Below are 23,125 nucleotides of genomic sequence, written 5' to 3' on the forward strand. Positions count from 1 at the left end.
AACTATACAAAACAAGAACCGAACACAACCCCTCAGACAGAAAAGCCAAACCATAGTAACCAGAACAAAGGAGTGGGTGCTGTGTCCCCCAATGGATCCTCCGAGAAAGAGATTTTACGGTAAGCAAAAAAAAACTACTTTTCTCGGTCGACTCCATTGGGACACACAGAGATCGTGGGATGTACCAGAGGAATCCCCGGGGTGGGAAAAATACCCAAAACAGAATCAGGCAGAGGACCAAGCGGCCGCCTTGCAGACTTGCAAGGCCGAAGCCCTATTGCGTAGCACCCACGCGTGGAAGGCGCAGTCACCCAAAAGAGCGGGACCTTCCCCATACCGCAAAATGGTCGCCTTGGAAGCTGGAAGACCCTTGCGACGACCCTTCGGAATCACAAAGAAAGCGCCACCCTGCCGGAAAGAGGAGGTGACGGAAAGATCCTGACAGCGCAAACAACATCCAGACAATGGAGGGAACGCTCCTTGGCGTTGGATGGAGCCGGACAGTAGGAAGGAAGAACGTGAAAGAAGACCACTGTGAAAGGAGACCACCTTGGGCAAGAAGGAGGGAGGCGGACGAAAAACAACCTTGTCCTGGTAAAGGACCAAGAAGGGAGAGCGACAAGAGAGCCGCCAGCTCAGAGACCCTCCTAATGGAGGTAATGGTGATGAGGAAGGTGACCTTCCAGGAAAGAAAGCGAAGCAAAGCATTCCGAAGAGGTTCAAATGGAGCATCCCTCAAAGCCTTGAGCACCAGGTTGAGATCCCAAGGAGAGGTGGGAGACCGGTACGGCGGAGCCGCATGGGCCACGCCCTGCAGGAAGATGCGGACGTGAGGGTTGGAAGCCAAAGGCCATTGAAAGAGAATAGAAATAGCCGAAACTTGACCTTTAAGGGAGCAGAGTGCCAAACATTGATCCAGACCGGACTGCAAGAAGGCAAGGAGGTGCGGAAAGGAAAAGAAAACCGGAGAGACGGACTGAGCCTCACACCACCTGAAATAGGCCCGCCAAGTGCGGTGGTAAATCCTAGTGGAGGAAGGCTTACGAGCCTGCACCATGGTGGGAATCACCCCGGAAGAAAACCCCTGAGCTCTCAGAACCACGGTTTCAATCGCCACGTCGTCAAATGCAGTGACAGTAAATTGGGGTGGCAGAGAGGACCCTGGGAGAGCAGATCGCGAACCGGAAGACGCAGAGGTACGTCGGCAACCAGCTGAATTATGTTGGCGTGCCACGAGCATCTGGGCCAGTCGGGGGCCACCAGAATGGGTCGAACGCCCTCTGCCTTGAGTTTCCTCAGAACCCTGGGCAGGAGAGGCAGAGGGGGAAAGAGGTAGCGAAGACTGAAGGACGACCATGGAATTACGAGTGCGTCCATCGCCAGAGCCAGAGGGTCACGTGACTTTTCTACAAAGCAGGGAACCTGTCTGTTGAGGTGAGACGCGAAGAGATCCACGTACGGGGTCCCCCCAAGAGCGAAGATCTGCACAAACGCCTCCGGATGGAGAGACCACTCCCCCGGATGCACGGAGGAGTGGCTGAGGAAGTCCACTTCCCAATTCTCCACACCCGGAATGTGAATCACGGAGAGAGCAGGCGCTCGAGTCTCGGCCCAGAGCAGAATCTTGGAGACCTCCTCCATCGCTGAGCGGCTGCGTGTGGTGCCACCCTGGCGATTGATGTAAGCCACCGCCATGGTGTTGTCCGATTGGACTCAAACGAGACGACCCTGAAGGAGGATCTCTCAATGGAGGAGGCAAAAAAAATGGATCTCCAGAAAGGACCAGCGGCCCTGGAACGTCAGGTCCTGAAACACACCTCCCCAACCCAGGAGACTCGCATCGGTCGTGACGACCTACCAGCAGAGGGGAAGAAACGACCGCCCCTGGAGAAGGGGGGGGTGTGGAGTGGGGCCACCAAAAAAAGAGACCGACGAACGGAGGAGGGGGGGGGGGGCAGAAGAATCCGGCGATCCAGAGTGGACGGCAACTTGTCCCATTAGGCCAAGATGGCCAGCTGGAGAGGGAGACAGCGGAACTGGGCGAAAGGAACCACCTCAATGGCCACAACCATCTGGTCCAACACCTCCATGCAGGAGCCAATCGGAACAGGAGAGGGGTGCCGTAGTTAGCGGACATCCTCAGACAGGGAGCGCCGATTGTCCTGCTGAAGACGAAATCGGGCAGTCGCCGTGTCGAGAAGGAGACCCAGAAAGACAAGGGACTGAGTGGGAGAAAGGTGGGACTTTTCCCAGTTGATCAGGTGGACAGAGTCTGCACAGTGAAATTAAGTTTTAGGACCATGATGGAGCTTTGATCAAAAGATGATTAGAACCCCCGAAAAATGCTCCTCTGGAGGAACTGGAACAATCACCCCTGAGCAAGGAGGGTACTCAAAGCGACCTGAAAGGCAGCCGCCAAAGAAGGGAAACGAGGAGGATGGGATCGGAAGAACCATTCCCGGAGAAAAGAAGCGAACTCTATCCGGTAACCATCGGATATGACGTCCCGAACTCATAAGTCCTGTACCTGTGCTAGCCACATGTCCCGGAAAAGAGACAGACGTCCTCGCACCCCAGAAGAGGATACGGGTTGGGGCGTCCCTTCAGGAAGAGGGAGGCTTACGGTTACTGGACTTGGCTGAGAAACCACCAGCACGGTTGTCTTGTTTCCAGGAAGGAAGTGCCTTGAAGGAAGGGGCTTTGCGTGCTTGGGAGGACGACGCGGTGCAAAGGACCGAAAGGAAGGAGTCTTCCGACGGGGGTCGGAGCAGTCGGCTTTGTTCTGCAGCAGAGAGCTTTTACCTCCAGTAACTTTGGATATGATCTCATCTAGCCGTTTCCCAAAAAGCCGAGAACCTGAGAAGATTTTTTAAAAGCAGCATCTGCATCCCACGCCTTCAGCCAGATGAGGCGATGAATCGCAACCAAGTTACCTGAGGCAAAGGCTGCACATCGTGCGAACTCCAAAGCAGCCGAAAAGAGGAAGTCCCTGGCCTGAGAGAGTTGACGAGCGAGATCCGCCAAGTCCTCCAAAGGAGCGCTGGATAGGATGCCTTGGCGCGGCTGAGAAGCCCAAACTGAGACGGCCTTGGATACCCAAGTGGAAGCAAAGGTAGGTAGGTAACAAGGACAAACCTGCCACTTCAAAGGCAAACTTCACCAAGTTCTCAATCTTCTTGTCCGCTGGATCCTTAAAGGAAGCTGCATCCGGCAGAGGCAGAGTAGTTGACTTGGACAGACGCAAAACCAGAGGATCAACTGCCGGTGGCGTCGTCCACTTGGAAATCAGATCCTGAGGGAAGGGAAACTGAGCTTGGATCGTCTTGGTCCCTTGAAACCGTTTATCCGGATGCTTCCAAGCCATGTCTAGCAAGGCGTAAAATTCAGCACGAGAGCTTAAAGCCTTGGGCTAAAGACGAGAGCGGCGAAAAGAAACTTCTGGATCAGGATCCGAAGTTCTTGGGTAATCTAGATTAAACGTGTATATCCGGTATATCCTGCCAGGAGGGGCCAACTACTTTTTGCATGCCTAGTGTCAGCAAGATATACTCACGGTCTCTGTGTCCTCCAATGGCACCGACTGAGCAGAGCTGCCCTGAAATACTATCTGCATCATAGAACAAGATGGGGTCACTGACCTGGCTGGAGCCCCCATCAAAGTTATCAGGAAGGAACTCCAGCTGGCGCACACTGCGCACCGTACTGGGCATCTGGACGATTCTGAACAGCTGTTTGGAGCTCAGGCACCACAAATGAAGGTTGTTGGATTTTCCTCCAGCTGCCAACATCCTCCCATCCCTGCAGCAGAAACAAAGAGAAGAAAATCAAACACATGGCCTAAATGTGGTTCTAAAAAAAATGTAATTCATTTCTTTCCCCCCACAGTCTACGACAGTGTTCCCCAACTTGTTGGCAAATCTACAAATTCCCTGTGGCTGTCAGGAAATGATGAGAGTTGTAATTTTCAAACAGATGTAGAGCCAAAGGTTGGGGAACATGAGTCTAAGAAGTATACCTTGTAATGGCAAAGGCTTTATACTGAAAGACGGGTCCGCTCTCCGGAGCTGGCAGCTGGTATTTGCAGGTTAGGGTATCACTTTCCCACGCGAAGATGGAATTGTCTTTAAAGCAACTCAGGATTGTATTACTTAATGGAATGAAAAAAACCTGGAAGGGGGGAAAAAAGGAATAAAAGAAATCACACAGTAAGAGTGAATTATGACTTAGAAAAAAACAATACACAAATGGTTACTGGCAGTGTGAACATGAATCCAGCAGGTGGCGCTCACACAGTATTATCTTATCACAATAATAATCTCATACCTTGCTCTAGTGCAGTAGTCTTCAACCTGCGGACCTCCAGATGTTGCAAAACTACAACTCCCAGCATGCCCGGACAGCCAAAGTAGTTTTGCAACATCTGGAGGTCCGCAGGTTGAAGACCACTGCTCTAGTGCTTAGTAAAGTGAGGGAAATTCTATTCTTAGGGTGCATTTAGATGGGCAGATCTTTTGCGAGTTTTGCGCTGCGGGTTTAGCCCAGGGGGATTTCAAGTGTAGAGTTGTATTTGTTGTAGGTTTAATAATCCATGTGTTTTTTCCCTCATTTATTTAAATGTATTTAAATTTATATTATTATTATCTTAAATTTTTTTTAATTATTATTATTTGCATTTGTGTGGGGGTTTTTTTGGTGCAATTTTGGCCCACGTTGTATTTTCTTTAGCACACGTAGGAAAAAAAATTCTAAATTACATAACAAATGAATAATAATACACATTATAACTAGGGAACCTATTACCAAACAAAATCACCCCAAAACATTCCAATGGGCCATAAGTGAAGAGAATGGGTATTGTGGTGTTGAAGAGTTTCTTGCAGACCATCTATTTTGTGGTCAGCAATATTCTCGACAGAATTCTCTTTGCTTTAGTAGAAAACCTTAAAAGGGGTACCCCACTGGAAAACAGTATTATTATTTTTTTTTATCAACTGGTGCCAGAATGTGAAAACAGATTTGTAAATTACTTCTATTTAAAAATCCTAATTCTTCCAGTACTTATCAGCTGTTGTATGTTCTAGAGGAAGTTGTTTTCTTTCTGAATTTCCTTTCTTTTTGACTATAGTGCTCTCTGCTGACATCTCTGTCCATGTCAGGAACTGTCCAGAGCAGGAGAAAATCCCCATTGCAAACCTATGCTGCTCTGGACAGTTCCTAACTGCTATGGTATATGTCACAACCGCGGACACAGTGATTAAATAATAAAGAATCGGTTTATTGTGACACAGACGACACATTTTGAGAGCCTTATCTGACTTGAAAAAGAGCAGGTGGCTCTCGAAATGCGTCGTCTGTGTGACAAATTGATTATTATTTTATCATCACAGTGTCCGCAGTTGTGACAAATACCATAGCGGTGCGCCCGTTTTTTTCTCCTACTATGAAGCTCCTCTCTGCAACGTGAACTTCGCTTTACATGTGATTTTCACACATACTCGGACATAGAATATGAGTCGGAATGCGCAGGTAAAATACACCATTTGTACTTCAGCGCTGATTGCACAGGGGGGCCCCAGTCTTTGATTGTGTCACTGGGAAACCCTGCGACCCAGTAGTAATGGAGAGTGCCATTTGAATGGAAGCAGGGGCGGGGGTGTTTGAATGGAAGCAGGGGCAGGGGTGTTTGAATGGAAGCAGGGGCGGGGGTGTTTGAATGGAAGCAGGGGCAGGGGTGTTTGAATGGAAGCAGGGGCGGGGGTGTTTGAATGGAAGCAGGGGCGGGGGTGTTTGAATGGAAGCAGGGGCGGGGGTGTTTGAATGGAAGCAGGGGCAGGGGTGTTTGAATGGAAGCAGGGGCAGGGGTGTTTGAATGGAAGCAGGGGCAGGGGTGTTTGAATGGAAGCAGGGGCGGGGGTGTTTGAATGGAAGCAGGGGCAGGGGTGTTTGAATGGAAGCAGGGGCGGGGGTGTTTGAATGGAAGCAGGGGCGGGGGTGTTTGAATGGAAGCAGGGGCGGGGGTGTTTGAATGGAAGCAGGGGCGGGGGTGTTTGAATGGAAGCAGGGGCGGGGGTGTTTGAATGGAAGCAGGGGCAGGGGTGTTTGAATGGAAGCAGGGGCAGGGGTGTTTGAATGGAAGCAGGGGCAGGGGTGTTTGAATGGAAGCAGGGGCGGGGGTGTTTGAATGGAAGCAGGGGCTGGGGTGTTTGAAAGGAAGCAGGGGTGGGGGTGTTTGAAAGGAAGCAGGGGTGGGGGTGTTTGAAAGAAAGCAGGGGCAGGAGAGGTGGGGTGAATGGAAGCAGGGAAGGGTTGAGGTAAATGGAAGCAGGAGCAGTGGGGTGAATTGAAGCATGGGCAGGGTGGGGGTTAATGGAAGCAGGGACAAGGTGGGTGAATGAAAGCAGGATTTTTAATGAAACTGGGTGCAAGAGAATGGGTCTGAATGGAAGCAGGTGCAGAAGCGGGGGGGGGGATGGGGGAGTGAATGGAAGTAGTGGTGGGGAGATGGGGGAGTGAATGCAAGCAGGGTCAGGGTGGGGGTGAATAGAAGCAGGGGATGGGAGGTGAATGGAAGCAGTGGTGGGGTGAATGGAAGCAGGGGCAGAGTGGGGATGAATGGAAGCAGGGGTGGGTGGCTGTGGGGATGAATGGAGGCAGTGACAGGGAGGATGGGTGGCTGTGGGGGGTGAATGGAAGCAGTGGCAGGGTGGATGCCCCCCATCCATTTCTTCCATTCACCCCCCAGCCACTGCAGGGGTGGGGGGGAAATGGAAGCAATGTCGGGAGAAGGAGTGAAAGCAATGGCGCTGGGAGGCTGGAAGAAACATGGGTGGGTGGCTGAAGGCAAAACGGTAAAGTGGTTGGTTGGCTGGAGGCAATAGTGGTGGGTGGCTGGGAGTCTGGAGGCAATAGGGGTGGGTGAGAGGCTGGAGGTATTTGTGTGTGGGAAAGGCTGGAGGCATTGTGTGTGAGAGGGGGGCTGGAGACATTTGGGGGGAGGCTGGAAGTATTGTGTGGGTGGGGAAGAGAGGTTGGAGGCATTTGGGGGGATGCTGGAGGCACTGTGTGTGTGAAACTGAAGGTATTTGTGGGGAAAAAGATGGGATGATGCTGGAAAAGTGCGGATCTAATATGTTTGTTTGTTTTTGCAGGTTCTGTGGTAAAGAGTTGTGGCTGGAAGAAACCATCATGACTGTCCGGGCCAGATGGAGAAGAAAAAGAAAAGTGAACGACTGATCAAAAAAGACATCACCTGTGAGTCCTGTGTATAGCAGCACTGTAATCTACATAGCTAAAAGATATATAGGTGATCTGTATTGCTTCTTTTTAGCCATTTTTTGTCACGTGTCAAATATTATTCGGTAGGGGTGCCCCGCAAAAAATTTTCCTTTTTTTTTGGTGAGGGGTGCCCCGAGCCGAAAAAGATTGGGAACCACTGATCTAACATCTGCTCACAGGGCTGGACTGTGACAAACAACACCCATCACCTAGATGCCATGGGAGTCCCCGGAGAACACAGCACACAGCTAATCTGAGCCTTAATTATCTGTTACAGATTACGTCCCCCGATACTACTTGTATATATAAGTGTCTGTGTAATTATATGTAAATATGTCTGTGGTGTAGAGGTGTTGTGCACTCACCTTTTGTATCCCTACTGACTGGCGAACGTTCAGCTTTCTTTTTCTCTGGAAGGTATCCAAGTCCCAGAGCTGAGCGGTCTCGCTGGAGGTGGTGACTGCGTATCTGCCCGACCCATGTATGGAGATGGACGTGATGGTAGAATCGTGTCCTCGCATCCAGCTCACCAGCTCCTTGTTGTCTGAAAACCAAAGCAACGGCAATCAGTACGATGTGGAACTGCGATGTGTCCTGAGCAGCCATGATACTTTTAGTACCTATACTTCTGTACTGCAGTATACCCTGCTATGACAGATTTACTGATACACCCAGGTTTAGTAGGAGGTACTAGTAAGCATTAAAGGGGTACTCCACCCCTAGACATCTTATCCCCTATCCAAAGGATAGGGGATAAGATGTCTGATCGTGAGGGCATGCAGCACCCACCTGTTACTGCTCCGGAAGCGCTGGAGAGTCTGGTCCCGACCACGGGAACGGAAGATCGTGAAGTCACGACTCCGCCCCGTGTGACATCACGCCCCGCCCCCTCAATGCAAGTCTATGGGAGGGGGCGTGATGACCCCCGCAATCAGACATCTTATCCCCTATCCTTTGGATAGGGGATAAGAGGTCTAGGGGTGGAGTACCGCTTTAAGGCAGTGTTTCCCAGCCGGGGTGCCTCGAGCTGTTGGAAAACTACAATTCCTAGCATGTTCAGACAGCAAAAGACCCGAATAGCCAGCAGCAAGCTAGTGACTCCAATCATTTCCCAAACATATCTGTTTTTTTGTTTGCACCAGATAAAAACCATGGTCTGCTGCACTTTTCAGTTCGGTGCAAAAACAAGATAAGGTTACAAAATTACCTGACTGCTCCTTACAGTACGGTACAGGTCAGGCGGCAGGGACTCGGCAGCAGATCTGGCTGCCGGAGAGTGGAAATGTGATTTCATTGCACCCTTAGGGTATGTTCACACAATGGAATTGCCGCAATTCCGGCAGAATTTATGTGTACACCGAATTCAAACCCCATTGACTTCAATAGGATTCCGCTGCAAAATATAAGACTGTTCTTATACTTTTGCAGAAAGCGGAAAGCTAAATTTCGCTGTATGGGATTGTTAAAGGGGTATTCCAGGAAAAAACTTTTTTTTATATAACAACTGGCTCCAGAAAGTTAAACAGATTTGTAAATTACTTCTAGCAAAAAATCTTAATCCTTTCAGTACTTATGAGCTTCTGAAGTTAAGGTTGTTCTTTTCTGTCTAAGTCCTCTCTGATGACACTTAGACAGAAAAGAACAACCTTAACTTCAGATTAAGATTTTTTGATAGAAGTAATTTACAAATCTGTTTAACTTTTCTGGAGCCAGTTGATATATATGAAAAAGTTTTTTTCCTGGAATATCCCTTTAAATCCCCTTTAAATCAATAGGCTTTAAATTATGGGCGGAATTTCCTACAGAATTCTTCTCCGGAATACAGCACGGAAATTGCCACATGTAAATATAGCCCTAGGCTATAGCAGAATGTCTATGCGGAATTTCGCAGGAATATTACGCACACGCATTTCGTTGCAGCAGAGTCCTATTAAATTCAATGGGATTCTGCTGCACTGTCCACAAGGTGGAATTTCCGTTGCAGATGTTTATGCCGTGGAAATCCCAATTCCGGGGTTCTGAGCGGTCCTAGCACCCACCCAATTATTAAAATGAGCGGAAGGTCCACCCATGTTTTCTGGATGGATATTCCGCACATTTTTGCCCTTGTTAACCAGGCCTTAGAGGGATTGTCTGGGATTAGAGAGACACAGCAGATTCTTCAGGAAAACAGTGACACACCTGTGAGTTGCAACAGCTGGAGGAACACTGCTTAGGAACCAATGTATTAGAAGATTCAAATAAGGAGATTATTTTTTTGTACTCACCGTAAAATCTCTCTCATAGCCTTCATTGGGGGACACCTATACTGATGGGTATATGTTCTTGCCACTAGGAGGCGCTGACACTAGGGAAAAAAAGTCGGCTCCTCCCTGGCAGGATATACCCGCCCACTGGAAGTGAGGTAATCAGTTCTGTCACAAAGCAGTAGGAGAAGCCAACAAAGAAATATGTCCGAAGGACCCTAGAAAAGAATCCCGGAGAAAAAACCCAAGAACCAGAAAAGAGGATCTGGACCAAAAATGAAGAAATGTGTGGGTGCGGTGTCCCCCAATGAAGTCTACGAGAAAGATTTTACAATGAGTTCAAAAATAATCTCCTTTTCTCAGTCACTCATCATTGGGGGACACCTATACTGATGGGACGTACCAAAGCAGTCCCCCTAGAGTGGGAATAACAACCACCAGAGAAAGTGAGACAGTCCGGAAACTGAACCCTATTCATCCGTAAGACAGGCAGACCAAACCCGGGCCAATAGGCAACAGAGACCCAGAAACTGCGTGTCTGAAAGGTCCCACCGTCCAAGGAGATGGACTAGGACGCCAAGGAAGGGATCGTCTGTTGAAGAGACTCAAACCTATGGTCAACAAAAAAAAGGGCTGCCTAGGAAGCCTGACGGCCGTAACCATCCTGGAAAGGGGTAGAAAACCGACAACCAGAAACACAGAACTGGACAGAGGGCCAGCCCGGCTGGAAAACCAAAATAGAAAAGGGGTCCGACAAGAGAACCCCAGCCAGAGAATCAACAGATTCAAGAAAGCATGGCGAAAAATGCCAGGGAGAGCAGCGCACGCCTGAGGAGAAGGCGAGCACATCCAAGGTGGAGACCAGAGTCTCATGGAAAAAAAAAGAAGAAAGACGGAAACCGGCTCTAGAAAGGCACGATGCATAAGATCGATGACCTGAACTTGAAAAGCTGCAGGCTCCAAAACCAAAGTCCCAGGGGAATGCCACAAGCACCCGGGCGGAAACGGACAGAGTCTGACACAGTGCCAGAACAGTGGTAAATGACGAGACGAGAAAAGCACGTCCACGTAGATGCTGAATTGGCCCGACTGGCGTAATCCGGCTGACCAGAACGCCCTCCTTCCTAGGAATACATGGACCCCGGAGGAGGAGACGGAAGGTAACAAATGGCCAAAAAAAGGGAACGGAACACTTTGAGAAGGAGCATCCCAGAATACCGGTGCAGCCGACATGGGAACGGAGGTTCCAGAGTCTCCTAGAAGACTTGCATACCCAGCACCGCGAAACGCTCCAGGAGACATACTTGACGGGACAAGACAAAAGTGCGGTAAAAAAAGACCACCCCACAAATGGATCGCGGAGAAGTCTGTGCAGGAATTCTGTGCCACAACCATCACTAAGGCCCTAAGAACTAGAAGGGCCAAGCTAGATAATAAGGCTAGCCACAGCAGCCTAGGAGGTTGCCCAATACAAGGAGACTCCCCAGTACTCGCACAAGCCAGCGAAGAGGCAATGGGCACGGAAAACCAGCCTTGAACCCCCGTGGTCCAAGCGGACCAGTGTATTCCGAAGCAACATCCCATCAGGACGGGAACAGAGGGGGAAACAAAGGGAACCCAGTCGGCACTCTCAGGATCTGGGTACATGAAGGTTACACCAGAAGACTGTTGTGTCAGATTAGAGCAACTGACACTGTCAAAGGGAAGGATGAAAACACCCCTCCAGGGAGATTGCGCCAAGGAAGGAGAGCAATGGCAGGGCCCAAACAACAGACGGTGGCCAGGCTGGCTTTCGCTGAGCCATACAGTACATGATTGCATAAACTTCACCAACAGAGGAGAGCGCCCTGGCTGCATGAATAGTAGGAAAAAACACAGAAACAGGGGGAGTCAGGCTGCAACAGTGGGCAGTAAGCACACAGGCATAGCTGGTGCAAAGCTCTTCAAATGCTCTCTGCAAAACCAAGGGCCCAACCACGGCCTATGTAGGGGGAAAGGGGGAGAGGACTCCATGTCGGCAGTAGAAGCGATCAGCGAAACAGTCCCCCTGGTGGAGGGGAAAACAAGGGGTGGCGAAAGGAAACTCAGGTACTGACCGTGCTGAGCTCCCTGATCCCTGCAGAAGGAAACAGCCAAAGTACGAAAGGTACTGTAGGAACAGGGAAAGCAGCCCTGCAGCAATGGGTCAAAGTACTGCAACATAGCGCGGTATGTAGTAGCCATGTGTGTCCCTGGAGGGATATGAATCCTGGACACTGGTGCTGGGTACAGAGAATGCAAGTAAGAAGCACACGCAGCAACCAACAGCGTGTGGGAGGAACCCCAGGTCCCTGCGAAGAAAGAGGGGACCGACGGAGCGATCACAGAGCCAATCTGGTTGCTGACTAAGGCAGTAGAGGAGGCAACTGAGCCACTGTGCACCTGAATACCTGGAGCCATAGGGGGGCTGTTGAACAGACTGTCGCCCTATCAGGCCCCATTCTAGAACAGATGTGTTCAACCGCAGCAGACCAGTGGAAACAAGATCACAGAAAGGCCCGAGATACACCTCACCGAAAGGGGTGCAGAGCGTCCATAGCATATGTAGGGACACAGAAATGGTTACCACATGATAGTCGTGGGGCACCAAGACAGCAGCCATGAAGAAACCGCAGACATCCAAATTGCCAGCAGTATGGAAAACAGGTGCAGCACCTAACGGTGTGTCATAACCATGCAGTAGAAGACCCACGTAGGGGGAACAGAGAGTGCTGCTGCCGCTGCAAAGGTCCATGGAATCTACAGGAAATGCCCACATCCCGTCTACGAATGGTGATACACACCAGGACTGCTGTCGCAGATGCAAAAGGGGTGAAGGATGCATGAGGTGCAGGAAACCAAACAGAACCAGACCGACATACAGGTAAAAGGAAGAGAGAATATCCAATGAAACCACATAGTCACGCTTTCGGAAAGTCACAATGAAGAGTCACCGGACTGCAGCTGCGGAGGCAGCAGGAAGGAGGGAGGTTACCTGGTGGATTAGAAACCCATGCAGACAGTGTCTGGCTAATGGGCACAGGGACCATAGAACACACCGGGATACGGCATTCAAAACCACACACTGAAATTGGGTTACCAGCCATGAGAGCAGCAGGCATGTGGAGAGGGACCAGGTAGAGTAGGGAACCCTGCAAACCACATGTGGTGCATGGTATAGGGCCCATGGAATGACCTGGGCGCACTCATTTGGAACATCACCTGGCAGTGGGTTACCGAACTTCCGCCACGGTGCGGAATGTAATGCAGGTGACCCCACACAGTAGGAAACCATACAGACAGCCATCTGGCAGACTGGCATAGGATCCTTGAATGTGCAGGGTCGCTCCTTCAAAGTCCCCCACAGAAGTGGGGTACTGGAGTGCGGCCGATCTGATGGGCGACCTGGTGGGATAGGAGTCTATGCAGACGAATGTCTGGTTGACTGGCATCAGTCCCTAGCACCTGCAGGGACCCTGTCCCACAACAGCGGGGAGGTTTGGGAAACTCCAGCCCTGCACGCATCAGTCCTGTGATAGGAGACCGACAGCAGCGGAAATCGTGCAGACCACAGTCTAGCTCAACGAGGACACCTCCAGGTGCTGGCCTGCGGCGACGAGGACAACAGCACCGATAGGAGAGCACTGTGCCCCTTTGATACATTCGGGAGGGTAAGGAGGCCCAGGAGCCATGGATAGTATCCCCGCTGTCTGGCTTACTGGTATAGGGACCAATGCACACGCAGGGTCATTCCTCTGGCAACCCCCTAGTTATGGGGTACGGGGAAAAATATGGCTACATAAGACTGGTTACCAGCAGTGGAGGAAACCACAGCAGATAGGTTTCCAAATGCCCTCCCGGGAATGAAAGGTCATGTGGTGGACTTTGGAATCGTCCGTGGGTGAGGCAAACAGGACCTGGCAACAGTCAGCAGGGGAAATAGCATAACGTGTATCCCCAGGATTATGTAAGGGAATATGCATCCTCGGTAATGACCCGCCAGAGTGGGTCGCATAAGTCCTGTCTGAAGGGCTGAGATGGAGTGACTGCAGGGATGCAGGCCAGAAGCTTGCCACCAGAGGGAGCTCATTGGTAGGCATACAACCAAGAGCTGAGATTCAGTAAACGGCCACAAGGGGGGGACGTGTGTAACACCTGATTTAATTGATATATATATTATATTATATACATTATTTTATTTTTTTAAAGATGGACTCTATAGCTGCCAGGCCAAAGGGAAAGAGGAGGTTCCGTGCTGGACGACTCCTTCCCTATGCACTCCCCCCTCGCTCTGTCGCCAGAGAGTGCGTGATGGGGCTAAGACCCCGTAGCGCACGCACAACTTCAAGGGGACCAGCAGAAGGAAACAGAAAAGAGACCCCGAATCTGCTCTGCGGAAGAGGGAGGGGGGCGGAGCTATGTGCCTAATCCCCCCTCGGCCATTTTAAATGCCCGCCAGCTGGAAGGGGGAAAGGGAAGGAATGTCCCTGGTTGCCGTATCGGGGGTGGAGCTAAGCGCCGACTCCCCCGGTCAGACAAAGACGGAGACAGCAGGAAAGAAAGAACAGTACTGTCTCCAGCTGCCAAAGTAGGGGAGGAGGGCGGAGCCAAGCCCTGACTCCACCGGCTAAAATACAGTGGCCCCCCGGCTTAACGCGGAAGCTGCGGCGGCAAATACAGCATGGAAAAGTAAACTGTAATGTCCCCACAGCCGAAGTGGGGGGCGGAGCTAAGACAGTGGGGAAGAAAAAAAAAGGAATGTCCTCAGCTGCCGAAGAGGGGGAGGAGGGCGGAGCTAAGCCCAGACTATCCCGACTCAGATATAATGGCCGCCGGTTTACATAGTAAGCAGCAGGGGGAAGGAGGAAAAGAAAACCCCCGTGCTAGTTCCCACGCTGCAGGAGAGGGGACTGGGAGCTCCATTTCCCTGCCCGACAATCATGGCTGCTAGCAAAGTGTAAGTGCCGGGCAGTGGAGAGCAGCGCAGGATTAAGTGCAACTAACCCCACTGTCGATGCGATGGATGAATACACAGCCTGGGAAGGGAGGGGAGGAGATAAGGGAAGGAACACTCCCCTACCGGGAAGACGTCCTCTCATACTCACCTGATGGAGTCTTCGGCCAGCTTAACGCCACGCTGCATCATGCCAGGCTGTCATAGCGGAGCGAGCAGGGGCAAGTGGGGACCCGAGGTACTACCCTGCCGCTGGCTGCTGGCGAGAAGGGGTTAACGGTCCATACTCTATGTCCCATGCCCCTTCATCACAGAAGGGTGAACAGGTAGCGCCAGACTCCTGAACCCCACCTAAAAAGGGAAAATAAAAAGGAATGAAAAAAACTAAACATCCCTAACTATAAAACAAGACAAAAAAGACCAGGTCTGGAGAGCTCCCAGACCTGTGTCTGCCTCCTACTGACACTAAGCTAAAACCGATTACGTCACTTCCAGTGGGCGGGTATATCCTGCCAGGGAGGAACCGACTTTTTTTTCCTAGTGTCAGCGCCTCCTAGTGGCAAGAGCATATACCATCAGTATAGGTGTCCCCCAATGAAGAGCGACCGAGAAATAAGAAATGTCATTTATCTATCAGAAATTAACCCCACAATGACACGTTGCAAGATGTATATATAGTACCTGTGTCAAAACATTTGACAGAATAATCTGCCAAAGCCACAAGGAATTCAGATTTTCTATGTAGATTAAACGCCAGAGCGGTGCACGCCTGATGGGTTCTCTGCACATGATCAAATCTAAGAGAAAAGTATAAGGGGAAAGAAAAGAAAGAGAAAAAAGTAATTTCCTCTATTAGGTCAAGGAATAGAAACATTAGCACAACAGTATGACCTCTAAGGACCCCAGTGATTTACATAGAGGTCCCGAACCTCCACTCCCCCTTACTAGTGTTTGTATGATGTGGTGTTTAAGGGGGTCCTCCACTACTGTAAAAGGTATTTCCTATCTGCAAAGGTCGGACCCCTGCAACCTCCAGGGACCCTTTGCATGGAGAGGTGTGTCGGTACGTGCTCCATGCATTCTCCATGGGAGAGCTGGATATACCCAAGTACAGCACTCATGTATCTCTGGGGGGCTTCCATTAGGGCTGGGCGGTATACCGGTTCATACCGAATACCAACATTTTTGGGCTGCACAATATGAATTTTTCCCATACCGCAATACCGGTTTGGCCCCTTCCCCTTGGGAATGAATTATCAGCGCAGTGCTGTCCCCATCGGGGAACTAATCATATGTGACCCACCAGCGCTGTTCTGCTCCCCCCCAATTAATTATCAGCCCAGCGGGGTACTACTAACATATGTAACCCGCAAGCACTGCCCTCCTCCTCTTTGTTGGGGGCTGCCGGCACTGGAACTCACTGTACGCCAGTGGTCTCCAACCTGCGGACCTCCAGATGTTGCAAAACTACAACTCCCAGCATGCCCGGACAGCCAACAGGAGTTGTAGTTTTGCAACAGCTGGAGGTCCGCAGGTTTGAGACCACTGCTGTATGCTGTATCCCTATGCCCGGGCTGCATACGATACAGAAAATAAACTTTAACTTACCTATGTCGGCCTTACGCTGGGAACGTCGGACAGCCGTCAGCCTATCACCGGCCGCAGCGATGTCCCTTTACGGCCATTGATAGGCTGAGCCCACTGTCATGTAAGAAGCCGGCATCTTACATGACAGTGGGCTCAGCCTATCACTGGCTGGGGCGGGACATCGCTGCGGCCGGTGATAGGCTGACGGCTGTCCGACGTTCCCAGCGTGAGGCCGACGTAGGTAAGTTAAAGTTTATTTTCTTTATCTTATGCAGCCCGGGCATAGGGATACAGCATACAGCAGTGGTCTCAAACCTGCGGACCTCCAGCTGTTGCAAAACTACAACTCCCAGCGTGCCCGGACAGCCGTTGGCTGTCCGGGCATGCTGGGAGTTGTAGTTTTGCAACATCTGGAGGTCCGCAGGTTGGAGACCACTGGTATAGAGTGTCAGCGCCGGCGGCCCCCAACAAAGAGGAGGAGGGCAGTGATTGCGGGTGACATATGTGAGTAGTACCCCGCTGGGCTGATAATTGGGGGGGGGGGGGGGGGGGAGTAGAACAGCGCTGGCAGGTAACATGATTTTCGGTTGGGGTGAAAGAAATACCGTTATATACCGTGGAACCGCCATAAGTTACAAAGATACCGTGATACACATATTTGGTCATACCGCCCAGCTCTAGCTTCCATAAAGAGGGAATAGAGCGCATGCAGACACACAGCTCACTGCATGGGGAGAGACAGGGACAGTTCACAGGGAGATCACAGGGGTCCCAGAGATCGACCCCGACATAAATTCCCCCCCCCCCTTGCACTTATCCCCTAGCCTGCATATATGGGATGAGCGTTAAAGCGTACCTGTCATATCACAGAAAAAATAATGCCTCTATATGTTACTCACTGGGTCATACAGATTCTTTACATGTCTTTTTTACGTGTCTAGCTTCTGTATTTAGCTCACAAATCCCTGTGCTGTGCTTCTTCATCCAATCACAGGCAGCTCTATAACCCCATTCTCTCTGTTTACAGCAGTGTTTCCCAACCAGGGTGCCTCCAGATGTTGCAAAACTACAACTCCCAGCATGCCCGGACAGCCTTTGGCTGTCCGGGCATGCTGGGAGTTGTAGTTTTGAAACATCTGGAGGCACCCTGGTTGGGAAACACTGGTTTACAGACTGGAGTCTGATAGGAAAGTATGTCCAGATACAGATAATGGTATCGGGACAGATACTGGACATTTGCACGAGTACTTGTACTTGTTCAAATGTCCCCGATACCTGCCAGCGTGACTCCCGTCGGTCGGTAAGCCGCCTGCACTCTCCGCAAGGATCAACTCCTATGTTCCCCCTGCGCCAACTCCTGAGCTATGCAGCGCACTCAGCAGCTGAGCGTGCGTCATAGCTGGGACCCGCATTAACCTTTTAGATGTCGCAATCAAAGTTAACTGCCGGTTAGCTCAGGGATGCTGATCAGGATCACCGTTGTCTAATCGCGGTGTCCAAATCAGCTGAAAGGACGGCTGGAGGTCCCTTACCGTGCTCTCTGCTGTCCGATCGTCGCTTCTTTACTGCAGCCAGCCATTGGCAGGCAGTGGTAAAGGAGCGCCGATAACACTGATCTATGCTATGATATGGCATAGCATTGATCAGTGTATGCAATCTACAGATTACATGTAATAGTTAACTATGGGGACTAAAAAAATTGTGAAAAAAGTGTAATAAATATGTGAATGAACCCCTTCCCTAATAAAATTTTGAAATCACCTGCCTTTTTAAAAAGTAAAAAAAAATATATATATAAATATTTTTAAAAAAAAAAGCCCTTTCTCTTATAAAAACTAAAAACTTTCAAATAAAGTATCGGTACTCGTACTTAAAAAAATGTTATTGGGACATCCCTAGACAGAAGAGAGCACAGAGGAGTGTTAGTCCCGCCCTCACTTATTGGACTTTATCCCGGCCTGTGCTTCAGCTGGGACAAAGATGATGCTGCAGTCAGACAGGATTAATTTCTGGATGGTTCGGGGACCCCTAGTGGATTGGTGTTTTTTTATTTTTTTTTATTTCAATAAGCCATCATTTCTATTAAAAAAGAGAAATACTTTCTTATGAAGTATAATAGGAAGGTAAATGTTTTGCCAAGACGTACAGCATATAAAAGTTTTTGATACTGACAGTGCCCATTTAACCCCTTAAAGGGGTACTCCACCCTCAGACATCTTATCCCCTATCCAAAGGATAGGGGATAATATGTCAGATCGCCGCGGTCCCGCTGCTGGGGACCCCGGGGATCGCCGCTGCGGCACCGCGCTATCATTACTGCGCAGAGTGAGTTCGCTCTGCACGTAATGACGGGCAATACAGGTGCCGGAGCATCGTTACGTCATGGCTCCGCCCCTCGTGACATCACGGCCCACCCCCCTCAATACAAGTCTATGGGAGGGGGCGTGGCGGTCGTCACGCTCCCTGCCATAGACTTGCATTAAGGGGACGGGCCGTGATGTCATGAGAGGAGGAGCCATGACGTCACGCTGCTCCCTCCCCTGTATCGCCCATCATTACGCACAGAGCGAACTCGCTCTGTGCTGTAATGATAGCGCGGTGCCGCAGCGGCGATCCCGGGGTCCCCATCAGCGGGACCCCGGCGATCTGACATCTTATCCCCTATCCTTTGGATAGGGGATAAGATGTCTAGGGGCAGAGTACCCCTTTAAGGACCAGGCCAATTTTATTTTTGCGTTTTCGTTTTTTCCTCCTCGCCTTCTAAAATCCATAACTCTTTTATATTTCCATCTACAGACCCATATAAGGGCTTGTTTTTTGCGTGACCAATTGTACTTTGTAATGAAACCTCTCATTTTACCATAAAATTTATGGCGCACCCCAAAAAATATTTTTTTAGGGAGGAAATTTAAATGAAATCCACAATTTTGCACATTTTGGAGGGTTTCGTTTTCACACTGTACAATTTACGGTAAAAATGACGTGTTCTTTATTCTGTGGGTCAATACAATTTAAATGATACCCATGGCTAGATACTTTTATATTTTTGTACCGCTTAAAAAAAAATCTAAAACTTTTTGTACAAAATCAGTAATCTAAAATCACCCTATTTTGACCACCTATAACTTTTTCATTTTTCCGTATATAGGGCGGTATGAGGGCTCATTTTTTGCGCCGTCATCTGTACTTTTCATGGATACCACATTTGCATATATAAAATGTTTATATCCTTTTTTATTAAATTTTTTGGAATAAAATGTGACAAAAAAGCAGCATTTTTGGACCTTTTTATTTTTTTATTTTTTACGCTTACGCTGTTCACCGTACGGGATCATTAACAATATATTTTGATAGTTTGGACATTTACACATGCGGCGATACCAAATATGTTTATTTATTTTTTTAAATTACGCTTTTTGGGGGTAAAATTGGAAAAACTGACAATTTTCATTTTTATTGGGGAGGGGATTTTTCCCTTTTTTATTTTTATTTTATTTTTATTTTTTTATGTCCTATATCTATAGCAATCATTTTATGACTATCTATAGCAATCATTAGATTGCTAATACTGTTCAGTGCTATGCATAGGACACAGCACTGATCAGTCTTATCGGTTATCTCCTGCTCTGGTCTGCTCGATCTCAGACCAGAGCAGGAGACGTTGGGAGACAGATGGAGGCAGGTGAGGGGACCTCCGTCCGCCATTACAGATGATCGGATCGCCGCGGCAGTCATTATGCGCATTGCCGCAGATGCCGTGATCTGTACTGATCACAGCATCTGAGGGGGTTAATGTCGGACATCCGCGTGATCACGGATGTCGGCCATTACCGGTGGGTCCCCGGTTGCTGATAGCAGCCAGAACCTGCGTGCATGATGCTCGCACCGCTCCGATGCTCGCGTTCATACACAGGACGTAAATGTGCATCCTGGTCCGTGGTCGTTAAGGGGTTAAACTAGTGGAGTACCCCCTTTAAATCACATGCACCTCTGCCCTATATAATCTCTATGGGGGAGATTTATTTAAACCTGTTGAGAGGAAAAGTTGCTGAGTTGCCCATAGCAACCAATCAGATCACTACTTTCATTTTTTATAGGCCTTTCCAAAAACGAAAGAAGCGATCTGATTGGTTGCTATGGGCAACTCAGAAACTTTACCTCTGGACGGGTTTTGATAAATCTCCACAGTGTTGTATGTTTTGATCAGTAATTTTCAAAAAGACAAGACCCTTCTCACCTGTTCCTGTTCATGTTGAAGAGATAAACACTTCCTAAGTGATCTCCGGCGAGGAAGCAATCTCCAGGGCCGTCAAATGCAACCTGTAGGAACCGCATCATTTTGGCCTGAGAACCCGCAGTTCCATGGACTATATTCACTATAATCCTGTGAAAAGAGAAAAAAAAAAGTACATGTCAGATTAGTGTCAGATAAATGTTATACAAGTTAAAGGGGTACTCCGCTGCTCAGTGTTTGGAACAAACTGTTCCGAATGCTGGAGGCGACACCAAGAGCTTGTGATGTCATAGCCCCGCCCCCTCAATGCAAGTGGTGTACGCCTCAACTACATTTGGTGTACGCCGCGTCATCTCCACCCAGGTATGGGGCTCAGTATACACACCCATCAGTGGTCCCCGGCGTAGGCTTCCTGTGCCAGATCTTTCCTGACTCTTTGCTTCCCAGGTCTGTAGTCTGCATCACTGCGGTGGAGGAGACGAGCTGGAACAGAACACACAAGTCTATGACAACGACTCAACTCTTGGGATTTATCCTCCTGCAATTGCAAAAACTACAGCTCCCATCATGCCCTGACAGCCAAAGGCTGTCAGGGCATGATGGGAGTTGTAGTTTTGCAACAGCTGTAGACCCACAGGTCTCAGGGCATGATGGGAGTTGTAGTTTTGTAACAGCTGTAGACCCACAGGTGTCAGGGCATGATGGGAGTTGTAGTTTTGTAACAGCTGTAGACACACAGGTGTCAGGGCATGATGGGAGTTTTAGCTTTGTAACAGCTGTAGACCCACAGGTCTCAGGGCATGATGGGAGTTGTAGTTTTGTAACAGCTGTAGACCCACAGGTGTCAGGGCATGATGGGAGTTGTAGTTTTGTAACAGCTGTAGACCCACAGGTGTCAGGGCACGATGGAAGCTGTAGTTTTGCAACAGCTGTAGACCCACAAGTGCCAGGGCATGATGGGAGTTGTGGTTTTGTAACAGCTGTAGACCTACAGGTGTCAGGACATGATGGGAGTTGTAGTTTTGTAACAGCTGTAGACCCACAGGTGTCAGGGCATGATGGGAGTTGTAGTTTTGCCACAGTTGTAGACCCTCAGGTATCAAGGCATGATGGGAGTTGTAGTCTTGCAACAGCTGTAGACCCACAGGTGTCAGGGCATGATGGGAGTTGTAGTTTTGCCACAGCTGAAGACCCACAGGTATCAAGGCATGATGGGAGTTGTAGTTTTGCAACAGCTGTAGACCCACAGGTGTCAGGGCATGATGGGAGTTGTAGTTTTGTAACAGCTGTAGACCCACAGGTGTCAGGGCATGATGGGAGTTGTAGTTTTGTAACAGCTGTAGACCCACAGGTGTCAGGGCATGATGGGAGTTGTAGTTTTGCAACAGCTATAGACCTACAGGTGCCAGGGCATGATGGGAGTTGTAGTTTTGCAACAGCTATAGACCTACAGGTGCCAGGGCATGATGGGAGTTGTAGTTTTGCAACAGCTGTAGACCCACAGGTGTCAGGGAATGTAGGGCGTTTTGCACATTTGCAGTGATATATATAGGACATGATGGAAGTTGTAGTTCTGAAATGGATATAGACCAGGCATAGGCAACCTTCGGCACTGCAGATTTGTTTTGGACTACAACTCCATTGATGCTTTGTCAGCATTTTGGCTGTAAGAGCATCATGGGAGATGTAGTCCAAAACATCTGTAGTGCTGAAGGTTGCCTATGCCTGCTATAGACCCACAGGTGTCAGGGCATGATGGGCGTTGTTGCGAAGGCTAACAGGGCATGATGGGAGTTGTAGTTCTCCAACAGCTATACATTAGAAGGGTTGTACAGACATTACAGAGGCCGGGGCCATAGTATACAGTATGTGTCCGTGCTCTGGTGCATTATAATGTTATAATGAGTGAGTCCTGTGTACAATACCTGGTCTCGCAGCAGTTGTGGGGACACTTGGCAGTCATATAACTGCAGGGATATGGGAGAGTAACAGGAGGCCGTCTAGCCCCGCCCCCTACACCTGAGCAACCGGGCAGCGCAGCGGGAATGAAAGCCACGCCCCCTAACATTAAACGCCCTATCAACTCTACTCTGGAGCCGCTTGGAACTTTGGGTAAACTGCTAGTTGCAGGGCACGTGACGTAATGTTGACCGTTACAACCATAGAGAGCGCGAGACGTAGAGGAAGGGCGGTCACGTCTGTCCGTCTTCAGAGCCGCCATCTTAACTGTGGGGAAACTGCCAGTAGTATAGATGTTACTAGGTAATGTTGCAATCTTTCTAAACTGTCGTGAATTAAACTGTAGGACAGTGTTTCCCAACCAGGGTGCCTCCAGCTGTTTCAAAACTACAACTCCCAGCATGCCCGGACAGCCTTTGGCTGTCCGGGCATACTGGGAGTTGTAGTTTTGCAACAGCAGGAGGCACCCTGGTTGGGAAACAGTGCTGTAGGGTGATGTGAGGAGGAGACATGTAGGAATGGAGAGATTTACAAACTGAGTAGTTTTGCATTGCAACCAATCAGGTGGCTACTTTCATTTTCCAATGAGTAATGAAATCTGGTTGCTATTATATTATAGTGACTTAAAATGAGTAATGGAGCAAATATGACAGAAGAAAACAATATTTTGTAAAACAAAAAGATTTCTTCTTAACGATAATACATGAAATGATGTACTCCACAGGGTCACAACTTCTTCTAGAGCACGGATGGCGAATATCGTCTGTTCTACACAAGTCACGGATGACGTATACATGAAAAAATAATATCTGTGAAGAAACTGAAGGTCAAAATAGCAACGCTTTCATTACG

The 23,125-nt window shown here is 49.3% G+C and overlaps 1 protein-coding gene across 1 annotated transcript in view; it reads right to left on the reverse strand.

Annotated features, from left to right (window-relative positions):
• The window catches only part of TBC1D31 (TBC1 domain family member 31), an 88,651-nt gene extending 66,239 nt beyond the window's left edge, over positions 1-22,412 (reverse strand). Inside the window, exons 1-7 of the mRNA XM_056522717.1 lie at positions 22,240-22,412; positions 20,700-20,797; positions 20,318-20,464; positions 15,175-15,290; positions 7,641-7,819; positions 4,016-4,167; positions 3,639-3,798 (exon numbers count right to left, since the gene is read on the reverse strand). Of these exons, the coding sequence (XP_056378692.1) occupies positions 3,639-3,798; positions 4,016-4,167; positions 7,641-7,819; positions 15,175-15,290; positions 20,318-20,464; positions 20,700-20,776 (831 nt within the window). The 5' untranslated portion in view covers positions 20,777-20,797; positions 22,240-22,412. The remainder of the gene's footprint in view (positions 1-3,638; positions 3,799-4,015; positions 4,168-7,640; positions 7,820-15,174; positions 15,291-20,317; positions 20,465-20,699; positions 20,798-22,239) is intronic.
• Positions 22,413-23,125: the final 713 nt, after the last annotated feature.

The sequence above is a fragment of the Hyla sarda genome, chromosome 5 (assembly GCF_029499605.1).
Source record: "Hyla sarda isolate aHylSar1 chromosome 5, aHylSar1.hap1, whole genome shotgun sequence".
In the NCBI taxonomy this organism is placed as follows: domain Eukaryota; kingdom Metazoa; phylum Chordata; class Amphibia; order Anura; family Hylidae; genus Hyla; species Hyla sarda.